Genomic DNA, 13,883 nt, shown 5'->3' on the forward strand with positions numbered 1-13,883 from the left:
TTTTATTTTCCTTGAGACCATGGAGGGTGGGAGAGGGTTTTTGTTCTAGTTCAGTTGTATTTATATGTTCTATATGTTCTAAATCTAAAAAAAAAAAAATTGATCTAAAATGCAATACATTCTTTGCATTCAGCATGACAAATGTGAACATTTGCTGGTTTTCTAGTATAGGAAACTGTTTGGGTTTTAGACGGTTGATCTGATTAAACAAGCTATTTAAATAGGTATATTCGGGCTCTTGGCAATTGTGACGTCACTTTTTCCTGACATAGGCTAATAATCGAAAAAGTAAAGGGGCGGCTGAATAATGAAACAATCAATCATATATCATAGAATATAGCCTAACTTAATCCTCTCCCTCTCCACCAGTTTTATATCAGGGTATACATCACTGATAACCTACACTTAAGTGCAAATCACTGCGCTCACATGTCTCCACATGTGTAGTGTTTGGAGACATTGCGTAAAACAGCACTCGTGGCCTCAGACTTGACCGCCAGTGAATGGATGCACAAAAAGGATTTGCAGCCATGCTGAGGGCGGGGTCTGTGAGGGGGACCGCACCTTCGGGCCTCCACCAATCGGAGAGAAAGCCGGCATCCCCTGAAACCAGATGGTCGCTGATATATAGCTTGAAGACGAAGCTGATGCAACACCGGCCGGAGTTAACACGGACATCGCGTCAGAGCGCTGAAGCTCAAAGGAGGAAGCCGCATCTTATCTTATTCTCAGAAAGCCAGTCAGACAGGAGTTTGCGCAGCTTATAGTCCTGAAGATTAACTGGTAAGTAAACTGGTTCCATTGAATTGTATATATTAGCTAGCCTTGTCCGCTCAGATTTAGAAACTGAAATGTGTTTAAATAATTTGAATCTGGGTTACCAATATGTAGCCTACAATCCTGTATTTAATTTGTCTACTGCGTCAACGCGTTGTCTCTATTATTGTGCTTCTTTTTTATATATTTTATACAATTTGCTTTTCTGGTCAAAGCAAAGACCCCTTCTTAATTATATTGTCAGGCTGTAACAGTGACGTATTGAGCTAAAGGCCGTGTGCCAAGAGACGGCTTCACTCCGGCGCACTGGCCTTGTTTCATTTGACTGGATTGCTGACTGCGTCTCACCGATCCCCATTTATAAAGATATGTTATATGTAAAGTAGTATAGTAGACTGCTCACCACCACCACAGTCCACGTGGAAAAGCAGCCACACTAAAAGTAGATCAGCAACCCTTTCCTCAAGGAATTAAATTATAAGATCCACCACAACGCGCCGCAGCAGGTGCCAGAGAGGGGGACAGCTCTGAGCCCCCTGTTACACAACTGCCTTACAGGCACGTAACCATGTTGGCACAACAGTGGATAACATGCTGTGAGTAGGGCAAAGGGTCAGTGCCACATGCAAGATGGAACAAGAGCGCACGTTTTTTTTTCTCCGCGAAAAAGAGTCTAAAACTTCAGCTGTTAATGATGCTTATCTATGATCGCCCTTTAAATAAGAATAGGCTACTCTTCAAATGAGATTTAAAAAGATCCCAAAAAAGTTCCAAAGATATTTAAATGCTGTCCCATTAACGGTCAACCTGTTCTTGGCACTAGTTGTTTTCGTCTGCTTCTGTACGCCCTCTTTCCCTCATTGGCTCTCCCTGAAGGCAGGGTCGTATATATACTCTCAAGTTGCGCTCTTCCTTCCTTTTTTTGGAAGCTCGCAGCTGTCTCGGTAAGTAGGCTACACTTCTGAAATGATGCGTTACGCTAAAGTCGAGGCGACTCAGTGAGGGACGAATCAACAAAGGCTGCTTTTCATTAGATTAATGCTGCTGCGCTGTTCTTTAAATTATGCACATGCCGTTTTGAGAGCTGCTTTCATTGTGCTGACTCAGTTTTCCATCTTTTGCGTAGTCGTGTGCGTTTCTACTTAATGAAATGCATGATGGAATATATATCTAGAGTAATGTCCCATAAGAAATAAATGTAAAAGCTAACGGGCTGTGAGTGGGGTTGCTAAACGCCGTTGCGCCTCTTTGGAAACAGCCTGCCGTTATCATTTGCATTTAGCTGAAGCCTACGTGTCTTCTGTGCTGGCACATTTTCTCGCGTCTCAGACCGTTTTTCAATGTTAATTTTCTGTAGATGTGTAACTCTTGCGAGTTCCACCATTTGGCCGCAGGTACATTTATAACAGTAAATTAAATCGTCTCACTCAGTGCCAGTTTTGTCGTCTAGTCCTCAGACTGTCTGTCTCTCGGCGCCTGGGGTCTGGAGAGGAGCCAGAATCTCTTGACACAGAACTTAATGCCTTGACCAAAAAATGTACTGAAAGAGGCCACCAGATGATGGCAGTCAAACATATTAAAAATATCTAGGTCTAAAGTGGCTTTCAATAGATTGGTGGGGAAAAAAAGGCAAATTTCCCTGCTCTTTAAAGAAAAAAAAAAAAAAAAAACCTCATGACACATTGAATTTCACTCATGCCTGTGGAATTTGACAGATTTTACCCTAACATGTGATCATACTTTTTTTCCTCCGCAGGTACCAGCATGCCTGTCATCAGAACCCTCAGTAAGGTGGCCAAGCAGGCCCTGCTCAGCACCCCGGGGTGCAGCTGCCAACCCCTAACAGTGGCTGTACGCAACATCAGCTTCTCCCCCCGGCAGGTGACTTCTGATGCCAGCTTCCACTCAGTGTCCTTCTCAGAAACAGACCACCCCAAGGTGCTTATCACAGGTACGCAGCATCTGCTTTTTGGTATTTAACAACCCTGTTAAACAAAGTAGAGCACAGTCCTTTTTGACAAAAGGTCCAACAGCATTTTTTTTTAGAAAAGTTGTGAGCTGGTAAAGATTCAAAGCCAGTAGGATTTTTAACACATTTGGCAATGAAAGCAGAATGGGATGACAGTTAAAAACAAAGTGTAGGCGTCAAGTGCTATGAACTTTTTTTTTCTTATGGCGCACTCTCCTTCTTAGTTACTTCAGTCTCCATGGAAACGGGTACTGATGATTATTAACTGTTGCTGATTTGCTGAAGTGTGCAGAGTCCTCTGATGACACCTAGTGCTTCTGTCTCTCTCTCTGTCTAATGCAGGTGGCCTTGGGCAGCTCGGGGTGGGGCTCGCCAAATTGTTGAGGTAAGATTTCGAATTACAGTTTAATAATAATAATAATAATAATAATTTATACTTTATTAATCCCGCAAGGGGAAATTCCAATGTTTTTCACTCTGTTGTTTTTACACACATTACACACAGGTCCGAATTACACACACATGCTCAGAACAACTGTTTTGATACACTGCAACAATGTGAGAACTGGTATTTTTCAAGTTGTATAACATTGACTTCTTGCTTCACAGAAAGAGGTTTGGAAAGAACAACGTCATTCTGTCTGACATCAGGAAACCTCCAAGCAACGTTTTCCACAGCGGTGAGTCAACTCATATACTGTACTGTATAAGAACTGAGTTCAGCAGTCTGGAATTATTCAGATTCTGACTTTTCAGGTTCTGAAATTTTGGGAAAGAGACTTAAGATACAGTTTTAGGGACCACTAAGGCTTATATAAAGCATCCAAAAAGGAGCATGTCATAGGACCTTTAAAAATTCAGACATTTGGCAATGAAGGTTGTTAATGTGTTACAAATGTACCACAGCTGTATTGCCAAATAGAACAACAGTCTTATCAAATAAAGCCTATTTAGTTCTTATTGATTAGATTTCATTGAAGCGCAAGAGGAAGACACATTTTCCTGACAATGTTGGTAATAAATTCCGCCGAATCAATATGTGACGTACGGTGACGCATGTTCTACCAATGTCCAGGAATGAGCTGTCCAAAGACATAATTAATGTAACAGCTTTGCGTTGCAAACAAAATTAAACTGGAATACATGTAACAGAAAAGAAACATACATACATACAACAAATTAAGAGCTAGTTAACTGCTGTTTGAAGGAAGGGGAAGGACAGATAATCAGTTTATTACAAGCTGGTATTGACCCTGAGACACACAGATGAATTGAGCAGTTGATTTATAAAATCTTTAATCCTCTCTTTCACCATCAGGCCCCTTCATCTACTCAGACATCCTGGACTACAAGAACCTACGGGAGATTGTGGTGAACAACCGCATCACTTGGCTGGTTCACTACAGCGCCCTCCTCAGTGCTGTTGGAGAGGCTAACGTGGCCCTGGCGCGCTCTGTAAACATCAACGGTGAGCACTTGCTAACTTCATCTCATTGGGTCTAAAGATTGACGTCCCCTCAAATGTGGGTGAAGTGTGGTGTCCTAATGGTATGGTTCTTTGTCTGTTTCTTAGGGCTTCACAACATCTTAGACATCGCCGCAGAGCACGGATTGCGTCTGTTTGTCCCGAGCACCATCGGTGCCTTTGGTCCCACTTCTCCCCGCAACCCTACGCCAGATCTCTGTGTGCAGAGACCTCGCACCATCTATGGTGTTTCAAAAGTCCATGCTGAGCTGATGGGAGAGGTTAGAGTTCAGATTTCTTTCTTTTTGTCATTCCAAAACCAGACCCCACATAAACCATACACTGGATATATTGGCAGTTTAACATTACATTATTCTTCTCTTCTTATATTTAAGTTGTAACATGTAAAGTAGCATATTGGTATAGGCTATAAAAACCCATTGACATTTTTCAATGTGTTATCAATAATGGATTCCTGTCTGTTCTTTGACAGTACTACCACCATCGTTATGGCCTGGACTTCCGCTGTCTCCGCTACCCTGGAATCATTTCTGCTGACTCCATGCCCGGGGGTGGCACAACAGGTGAGAGAGATGAAATTCAGATCCTATACCAGCACAAGGTTTCAATTTTAATGGACATCTATTCCTGTACCTCTCCTGTCATGTCACAAGTTTGTTATGTAACTGACTTACTGCAGAGAGCTGTCGTGGCCTGTTGTATTTTTAGGCCAGCAGATAACTCAATGCAATATTGCCATGTTTTCACTTGTTTAAAAAGCTAACACACCCAAAATCACTGTCATAACAGCAGTTTCGTTGAATATTTTGAAATTCAAATACTTCTGCAGTGTTGCACTTGTTCCTTTTTTTATTTTATAGTTCATCAGAGAGGGCTTATTTCAGAATTTGTTGAACCATAATGTTTTTATTTCTGCCTCTGACCAGACTATGCTGTCCAGATTTTCCACGATGCAATCAAAAGTGGCAAGTTTGAGTGCAACTTGAGACCCGACACACGGCTGCCCATGATGTACATTGACGACTGCCTGCGTGCCACGCTGGAGGTGATGGAGGCGCCAATTGACACGCTGAGCATGAGGACCTACAACATCAACGCCATGAGCTTCACCCCCGAGGAACTGGCCCAGGAGCTCCAGAAGCAGATGCCCGAGCTGGAGGTCACGTATGACGTTGACCACGTACGGCAGGCCATTGGTAAGTCCCCTTTTTGATGCATACTGACCGATGTGGCCACAACTGCTAAATACTAGACAATTAAACATTTTTACCTTGATTTCCTAAGATTCTCTTGAGTCAGCCGCTTTACAGACATCATCGTTTATCTGACATGCTAAAATATAGAGAACGAAGTTAACCGTAAGCAAGTGAGCAAAACCTCTGGGTGTATTAAGCTGAGCAAGGGTGCATTTTATTTCTCATAAATTGTTGTGTTCATTTGCAAGAGGAAGAGTGTGTTGTTTCTTATTTCAAAAGTTGCATAGTCTTGCTTTAAGGCTATTGGCAAACACAGATCTGAAGTTAGTTAACTTTTTAAGTTAAATTCTGTGTCTCGCTTATGTGTTTCTTACCAGCTGACAGTTGGCCAATGAACTTCGACGACTCCAATGCACGGAAGGACTGGGGCTGGAAGCACGATTATGATCTTCCAGAGCTCGTCCAGACGATGCTTAACTTCTTCGGCGCCGAGACGCTCATGGCTCGTGCTAACTGATGGCGGACAGCGTTTGTTCTTTGTACATAATGTAAAGACTGACCAAAGAGAATAGAGTAACATGGCCTGTACATAGTCGTTCTCTCACTACTCTGTAAAATAAGAAGGGCTGTGCTTGCCTGGCATAAGGCTACCATTTCTCCAGAATGTAAAGGTCAGTGCAGGCTAGACAATCCTGCCTGCTCCTGTCTATCTACCCCTGATTTGCTCTTTTTGCTCATCCTTCTGCTTGGAGATTTGGGCAAAGAGCAGTCTGTCAGCAGTATCGGGGATAACAAGTGGCCTGTGAAAACTTGTTTGGATGTAATACAAGATGACTTGCATGTAGATCAATTGTGCAAAATTGTGCACTGTTGCAAAAATCAATTTAACAAAGTAAGAATGTTGCATTGTGTATTTGTGACCAGTTTTCCTTTGGAGATCCAAAGTTTTCTGCTACATTTCAAAAGGTTGTCCTGGGGCTTAAATCAAGTAACTTTGTATTGAGAGGTGTACAAACACACAAGTTGGGTCCTTGGATGCACTTTAGACAGATTCATATCTTAAAAGTACTGACAGGTAAATGAGTCTAATTACCTGTGTGGCGATTTCTGATACGGTGCATCTGTATTTCGAGCAGTGCAGAGCGATAATTCTTAAGAATTGTTCTTCTCTTTATTCCACGTTAACATTATTTATTCTGTCTGTTGGTGTTAAAACATGTGGGAGCTTCATCAAGTGAAAGCATTTCTTAACACTTTTGTTTCTAAGCGTTCCTCTCCACTTTTATGTTATTTTATTTTTTCATCAACTCTAGTGGGATTATTTTTAACACAAAAGGAAAATGTGAAGCTGTATGCCACATTTATGTTTGGCCACATTTGGCGGTTTCTGTATGTCAACATTTTGTATAAGAAATGCTGAAAGTGGTTTCTATGTGAAAGTCTGTCCTTCAATAACACAATAAGCTTTGACAATAAAATATTTTCCACATACCTCTGCCAGTTTCTGTTGTCCTTTTCACACCCTCACAACATGAAGATAATTTAATCTAAACGGTTCATGCAGACTCTCTTTCATTAATATACCGCATAGCAAGTTACCTTAGTTGTTACCCTTTGAGTGGTGGAGAATGCGTCGTGGCAAATATTTGAATACAAAATGTCCTCACTGTAGACCCTTCACTCCTGTTAACAGGGGTCTGTCTGTCTTCACTTAAAGAGTAACATTTTGAAAGAATGAACTTCCATTTGTTTTAAAGCATAGTATAGCGAAGCCAAGCAGTCTTTCCAGGTTGTGAGTTACGCAAGCTTTCGAGCATTAGCTAGATATCACTTACAGCATTACTGGCAGTGTGTAACCCACAGCAGATAATATGCAGAGCATGCATTTAGTGATCTTGATGGGCATTCTGTAGAGTAAAGCTTACATCTAGTGACATGCAGGATCCCTCTAATATGTGATACTGCATCTAATGCGAAAATACCATGTTACGCAAAGTGAACACGCTTTCCTTGTCTTTCTCTTAAACTGTGCAGCTGTAAATATACACGTACTGCCATTTAAGGTTAAAGCTTTGTCTTGTGCAATTTTACAGTTGGCCTCAAACTGAAATTGCTATTTTGTGAAACATCAATACTCAGAATCATTGTGCAGCTGCAGCCATAATTGTGACTGTGTTGTTGAGTACAGATTAAATTACATTGGCGATTTTAATGATATATTTGTGGACTGTTTTAGCATGGAGTGTAAAAAGGAAAGTTAATGTTTTAATACTGGATGTGGATAAACCGTGAATATGAGTAACAATATTTATAGGGTACACCATACAACACTGGGTAAAACAAATCTTACCCTATGCATATTTTATATTTATAACAAAGTGAGGCGCACATGAGCGGTAAGACAGACTGAAAATGTAGCATGAAGTTTCACTGAACTGTCTGCTTTTGGTTTATATTTTCTCCTGTGTGTGTCTAACTGATACAAATATCCAAATGTATTTCCCCAAAACGACTGAGTAGAGGGCAGTAGGGTTAATATTGCAGGCATATTGATATTCAACCATACTCTAGTTAAACTGACCCAGATGAGAAAAGTGTCCTTCTAAGCACATCAATAAATGCACTAAAGCGAAGCTTTATTTTCTTCACCGAATGGGATCATAAACTGTAACCCTGAGGACAGCAATGTCCTTCACTACACGCTTGATAGCCTTTCTTCAATTTCTCTGTGTCAGTAATTGGAGCTGTTCCGGGTGACCTTGGTTGGTTTTGTTATGCAGTTGTGCTGCAGAGAGAAAAGAGTACAGCGGGAAGATAGACTGAGTGCAACGAGATTTGCTTCATTCAGCTGAAATAAATGATTAAGTAAGGTGAGGTGCATTTTTCCATTTGATCTCAATCACGAACAATTCAGACTGAAGAGCACTCAGGCTTTCATTTCTACCAAACACTACACAAACTCTCATCAATAATTAGCACCTCTCCTCTGTGAATGTGGGTCAATAAAACTGCAGGTGTGCTCTCCGGTTTGGATTGAAAAATTATAATTTTATTCATAATTATTAACAAGTGTATGCAGACATTTATTTACACACCTCCTTGTAAGTAGGAATGATTTCACACCGTTCTCACTTCCAACAGAAGTTCTACAAATAATATTATCTTTGTTTTCCTAAGATTTTGCAGCTCGTATAACGGGGGAAGACAAAACCATGGAATTGGACTCCAAAGTATCTCAATCATACTTACTGGCATGCCTACAAAAGTGCATCATCTTCCTTTGAATGCAAAATAGATCAATAAATCATAAAAGGGATTAAGTTCACAAAGAAAGATGAGACAACAAACAGGGAACTTATTTAGCCATTCCAAATGTTAAAGTCCTTTTTAAATAAGACTATGTAATTTCTGTCCTCCCTCATATGAAAGATTGCAATTAGTATACCTTCAGGAGTTTGGTAGCAATGTGGAATTGCAAATAAAAGTCAATATTTGCATTGGATTTGCTATGTTCCAATGTACTGCTATATTTCAATTTCTGCCATCAGGAACAGAGTGTCTTTTTCCAGACATAATAGCGTAGAGTGTGAGATGGTCTTTAAGAACTGAGAGTAGCCTACAGTGGACTAATGCAGGAAAATAAACATACATCTTTTAGGATTTACAGCACACACAGGCACATGTGCAAGCAAATGTAATGCATACATGCAGACCTGTTTCAGAGGAAACACATTCCTACATGCAAACTTTGTTTGTTTTGCAAGCCTGTGAATGTGACTCAACATGTGTGCCTCCCAGACAAAGCTTTCCATTGGAGGGTGGTGGAGGAAGGTGTTTTGAAACAGAAATAAAGAGGCACTTGTAGGCACATTCTACTGTTTGTTCTCTTTCTAGTAAGGGAAACCAGCATCTTATGTAACAGTCTCCCTGGGTGTGCACATACACCGGCAGGCCCACCTCCCGCCAGCCAATCAGGAGGCTTCCTCGGTCCCCCGGGCCCCTCAGTGTTTTTTCCGTTATCAGTTTAATACGATTCACACAGTATAGCATCTAATGTTGGACCGGAGCAGAAAGTGAAGGACGAAAACATAAAGAAGGCCAGGGGAGGGAGCTGCTGGGCAGTGGGCCAGAAACGCCATAACACTCTGTGCCACAGCTGTTATTCCACATTGAGACCTGTTGCCATGGTAATATAGCCCAAGGTCCCGCCACCACCACCACCTTCCTCTCTCCCTCTCTCCCTCTCTCCCTCTCTCCCTCTAGCCTCAAGAGAAATGTCAAAGTGTATTTGTACAGTAGCTACTGTATACATGTTCGTTCTACAGTCATTTAATTACAGACGGACAGAAGTGACTTCATCAAGAAGCAAAAATCTTTTGGCACTTACAGTGCCTTGCGAAAGTATTCGGCCCCCTTGAACGTTTCGACCTTTTGCCACATTTCAGGCCTCAAACATAAAGATATAAAACTGTAATTTTTTGTGAAGAATCAACAACAAGTGGGTCCCAATTATGAAGTGGAACGAAATTCATTGGCTATTTCAAACTTTTTTAACAAATAAAAAACTGAAAAAGTGGTGAGTGCAAAATTATTCAGCCCCTTTACTTTCAGTGCAGCAAACTCTCTCCAGAAGTTCAGTGAGGATCTCTGAATGATCCAATGTTGACCTAAATGACTAATGATGATAAATAGAATCCAGCTGTGTGTAATCAAGTCTCCGTATAAATGCACCTGCTCTGTGATAGTGTCAGAGGTCCGTGTAAAGCGCAGAGAGCATCATGAAGAACAAGGAACACACCAGGCAGGTCCGAGATACTGTTGCGGAGAAGTTTAAAGCCGGATTTGGATACAAAAAGATTTCCCAAGCTTTAAACATCCCAAGGAGCACTGTGCAAGCGATAATATTGAAATGGAAGGAGTATCAGACCACTACAAATCTACGAAGACCCGGCCGTCCCTCTAAACTTTCAGCTCATACAATGAGAAGACTGATCAGAGATGCAGCCAAGAGGCCCATGATCACTCTGGATGAACTGCGGAGATCTACAGCTGAGGTGGTAGACTCTGTCCATAGGACAACAATCAGTCGTATACTGCACAAATCTGGCCTTTATGGAAGAGTGGCAAGAAGAAAGCCATTTCTTAAAGATATCCATAAAAAGTGTCGTTTAAAGTTTGCCAAAAGCCACCTGGGAGACACACCAAACATGTGGAAGAAGGTGCTGTGGTCAGATGAAACCAAAATCGAACTTTTTGGCAACAATGCAAAACGTTATGTTTGGCGTAAAAGCAACACAGCTCATCACCCTGAACACACCATCCCCACTGTCAAACATGGTGGTGGCAGCATCATGGTTTGGGCCTGCTTTTCTTCAGCAGGGACAGGGAAGATGGTTAAAATTGATGGGAAGATGGATGGAGCCAAATACAGGACCATTCTGGAAGAAAACCTGATGGAGTCTGCAAAAGACCTGAGACTGGGACGGAGATTTGTCTTCCAACAAGACAATGATCCAAAACATAAAGTAAAATCTACAATGGAATGGTTCACAAATAAACATATCCAGGTGTTAGAATGGCCAAGTCAAAGTCCAGACCTGAATCCAATCGAGAATCTGTGGAAAGAACTGAAAACTGCTGTTCACAAACGCTCTCCATCCAACCTCACTGAGCTCGAGCTGTTTTGCAAGGAGGAATGGGCAAAAATGTCAGTCTCTCGATGTGCAAAACTGATAGAGACATACCTCGCGACTTACAGCTGTAATCGCAACGCAAAGGTGGCGCTACAAAGTATTAACTTAAGGGGGCTGAATAATTTTGCCGCCCAATATTTCAGTTTTTATTTGTTTAAAAGGTTTGAAATATCCAATAAATGTCGTTCCACTTCATGATTGTGTCCCACTTGTTGTTGATTCTTCACAAAAAATTACAGTTTTATATCTTTATGTTTCAGGCCTGAAATGTGGCAAAAGGTCGAAAAGTTCAAGGGGGCCGAATACTTTCGCAAGGCACTGTATTACAGTCTCACTGGGTTTTATGCTCTTTATGTTTATCATTTTGTGTTTTTATGCTGCCTTGATACGAAAAAGAACATCCTCTTGTGAGACAATAAAGAACTGAAATCCTTTTTTGTTGTAGAGGAAATGCGTTTGCAAACCATTTTAATGGCTGTTTCTCTGCTCCAGCAGTCTGGAACAGGACTACGATGGTCAGAAAATCAATTTTGCCATTGGGATCATGGTCACATTTATGCGCTCTATGATTCAATGATCCCTGAACTGTACATTTTGAATGACGTTTCTGACCTGATCTGACCTTTTCATAGCGAGTGCCAGAGTGATAGAGAAATGGCTCTGGCGAGTGCATAGTAAAGTGTTTTTTTATCCTTTTAAATCAGGACAAAATGGCTGTAACATACAGAGAACTTTCTCAGGCTCTGTTGAAAAAAAGAAGGAAAAAAACAGGAATGACAAGGTCAAATGCAGCGATATCGCACGGTATCAGGATTCCTTTTGTTAGCTCCTTGTAGCACACAGTCAGGTTGACAATATTCACTGTCACTGACCCCTTTCAGGCTTCTCACCCTGTTACACAACCACACCTTAATCCCATGCTTCAAGTGGTAATTTTAACCACAGATTTGGGGGCAGATTAGAGCTTCACAGTACTAAACAAACTAATTATGTCTGTCAAACTGTCTGACTCTTCCGCAACAGCTGATATGATCTTGCTCACTTTATTAAAGATGTGCAATAGGATGAGATGTTGTGTCATTTAAGATTGTCATTCCCATGGAACTAAAAGTTTGTTTAGTAACATAAACATTTTAAACAGTGGTTCCTTCCTGAGGAAAACAACTCCTGGAGGTGACCCAAGTTGACCCTTTTTCAAAGAACTACACGCACAACTTATTCCTGGGGATTCTAAGTATGAATAAATATTATGCATATGTGTTGTATCCTTAGGCACACAAGATATGTAAACACACCCTCATATCAAGACTAAAGCTTTTCCCTTTGACAGGGCTGATAAGTGTTCCCAGAAAGCTTTTATAACCCAGAAGTTGCTCAAGGACACTCATTTTTACAGTGTTTAATTGTAATCAGTTAACTTTAACACATTATAACATCCTAACAGCTACTTTAAGGTGAGACTAAAGCAACCACCCAGTAACATCCACTACCACTGTCCACTTATGATTCTGATGCTACTATCTGGTAGCTATAGCTTTCTACTAATGCCTTGGTTACTGGTTGTTTATTTAGGTTAGTATGTTGTCTTATATCAGAAGGCAAGTGTTTTTGTTGGCAGTAAAATAAGATTTAGTTCAAATTAGTATTTGGTGCCATGTTCAGAGAGGACAAACTGATGCTTATCTACTTATTTGTTCCCTTCAAAGTAGCTTCATAGCTTTTTGCACTGTATTGAGATGTTCATGATCGCGTGTGATTGTGATATTTGTCTCAGTACAAAAAGAAGCTCAAACACTGTGATCTTGTACAGCTGAGACTTATGTGCATCACATGCATCAGCAAAAACATTACGACATTGGCTGTTGTAGCAAGAACACGTTAAGCAATGGTTTGTTTGAGTTGGGCAGATCATAGCTAAGTTTTGGGTGGAGCTTGCAAATAAATTAGTGGACTGATATCAGCTGATTGGTTGATCAAAAATACATATGTTGGTATTGCATAAAGCTATTGAAAAATATGTTAATATTGTTTCAAGGATAATATATGTTTATTTTATACAATGTTATTTGGAATTGTTACATTTCTGTTGAATGCTAATATTATATTTTCAATATAATATACTGTATGTACAGTAATATTATTGGGCTGTCGTTTTGGGTTCATTGAACTTGCGTGACCCAGCACACGTAGCATGTTTTATGCTGTGGCTGTGGCTGTGGCGCTCTCTGTTGGCGAAGATAATCATTTGCAGTGATATAACTTTAATAATAATTGTTAGAATAATATACAAATCAACATACTTTCATCCGTATGGATTACGACACAGGAAAATATTTTATAGGGATATGTTTACGACATACACAACCAGCGTGGTCATATTATCCATGGGTCATATTGTCTTCAGGCATTTTCTGGGATACCCTACGCAACTTGCGTCAAGCTGTTTAAGGACCACAGAATGTCCATGCTTGCTGAACGTACGTACATTTCTTTTAGAGTTTTGACGGATATTTCCCTGTTTTTTTCACTGTAACAATGTTAATTTATATGTTTTGTGTTCGCTAAAACCCGCCGCAACCAGCTATCGAGAGGCTTTCTTCCGAAAGTATTCCGTATTTCGTACTTATTAAACTATTCGGGTAGCTAGCATTAGCATTGATACAGCAGTCTGTGTAAACACGTGCTTTCTCTGCATCTCACTGCAGTAACATTTCATTAACTCAGTTTAGCTAACTTTATTGTGCTTAATTGCCTAACATTTG

General features: G+C 40.6%; 2 protein-coding genes across 4 annotated transcripts in view; both read left to right on the top strand.

Annotated features, from left to right (window-relative positions):
* Positions 1–629: 629 nt before the first annotated feature.
* tdh (L-threonine dehydrogenase) lies at positions 630–6,919 on the top strand. Of its 2 annotated transcripts, none has more exons than XM_039781825.1 (9): positions 630–783; positions 2,534–2,728; positions 3,089–3,131; positions 3,356–3,426; positions 4,065–4,214; positions 4,320–4,492; positions 4,705–4,795; positions 5,159–5,428; positions 5,806–6,919. In XM_039781825.1, the coding sequence occupies exons 2-9, from the start codon at positions 2,542–2,544 to the stop codon at positions 5,943–5,945; spliced, it is 1,125 nt and encodes a 374-aa protein (XP_039637759.1). In that variant the 5' UTR covers positions 630–783; positions 2,534–2,541; the 3' UTR covers positions 5,946–6,919. The 2 variants fall into 2 exon arrangements, with proteins under 2 accessions (XP_039637759.1, XP_039637760.1); XM_039781826.1 differs by lacking the exon at positions 630–783 and adding an exon at positions 1,576–1,721.
* Positions 6,920–13,466: 6,547 nt separating this feature from the next.
* The window catches only part of pinx1 (PIN2 (TERF1) interacting telomerase inhibitor 1), a 29,868-nt gene continuing 29,451 nt past the window's right edge, over positions 13,467–13,883 (top strand). Inside the window, exon 1 of one of the 2 annotated variants that reach the window (XM_039782197.1) lies at positions 13,467–13,598. In XM_039782197.1, the coding sequence (XP_039638131.1) occupies positions 13,580–13,598 (19 nt within the window). In that variant the 5' untranslated portion in view covers positions 13,467–13,579. The other variant, XM_039782198.1, reaches the window with a different exon arrangement.

This window comes from Perca fluviatilis, chromosome 18 (genome assembly GCF_010015445.1).
Source record: "Perca fluviatilis chromosome 18, GENO_Pfluv_1.0, whole genome shotgun sequence".
NCBI lineage: Eukaryota > Metazoa > Chordata > Actinopteri > Perciformes > Percidae > Perca > Perca fluviatilis.

Coding starts and splice junctions, on each gene's coding strand:
- tdh (XM_039781825.1), top strand. CDS start 2,542: ATGCCTGTCATCAGAACCCTCAGTAAGGTGGCCAAGCAGGCCCTGCTC. Junction 3,427..4,064: donor AAGCAACGTTTTCCACAGCG/GTGAGTCAACTC, acceptor TTTCACCATCAG/GCCCCTTCATCTACTCAGAC. Junction 5,429..5,805: donor CCACGTACGGCAGGCCATTG/GTAAGTCCCCTT, acceptor GTTTCTTACCAG/CTGACAGTTGGCCAATGAAC.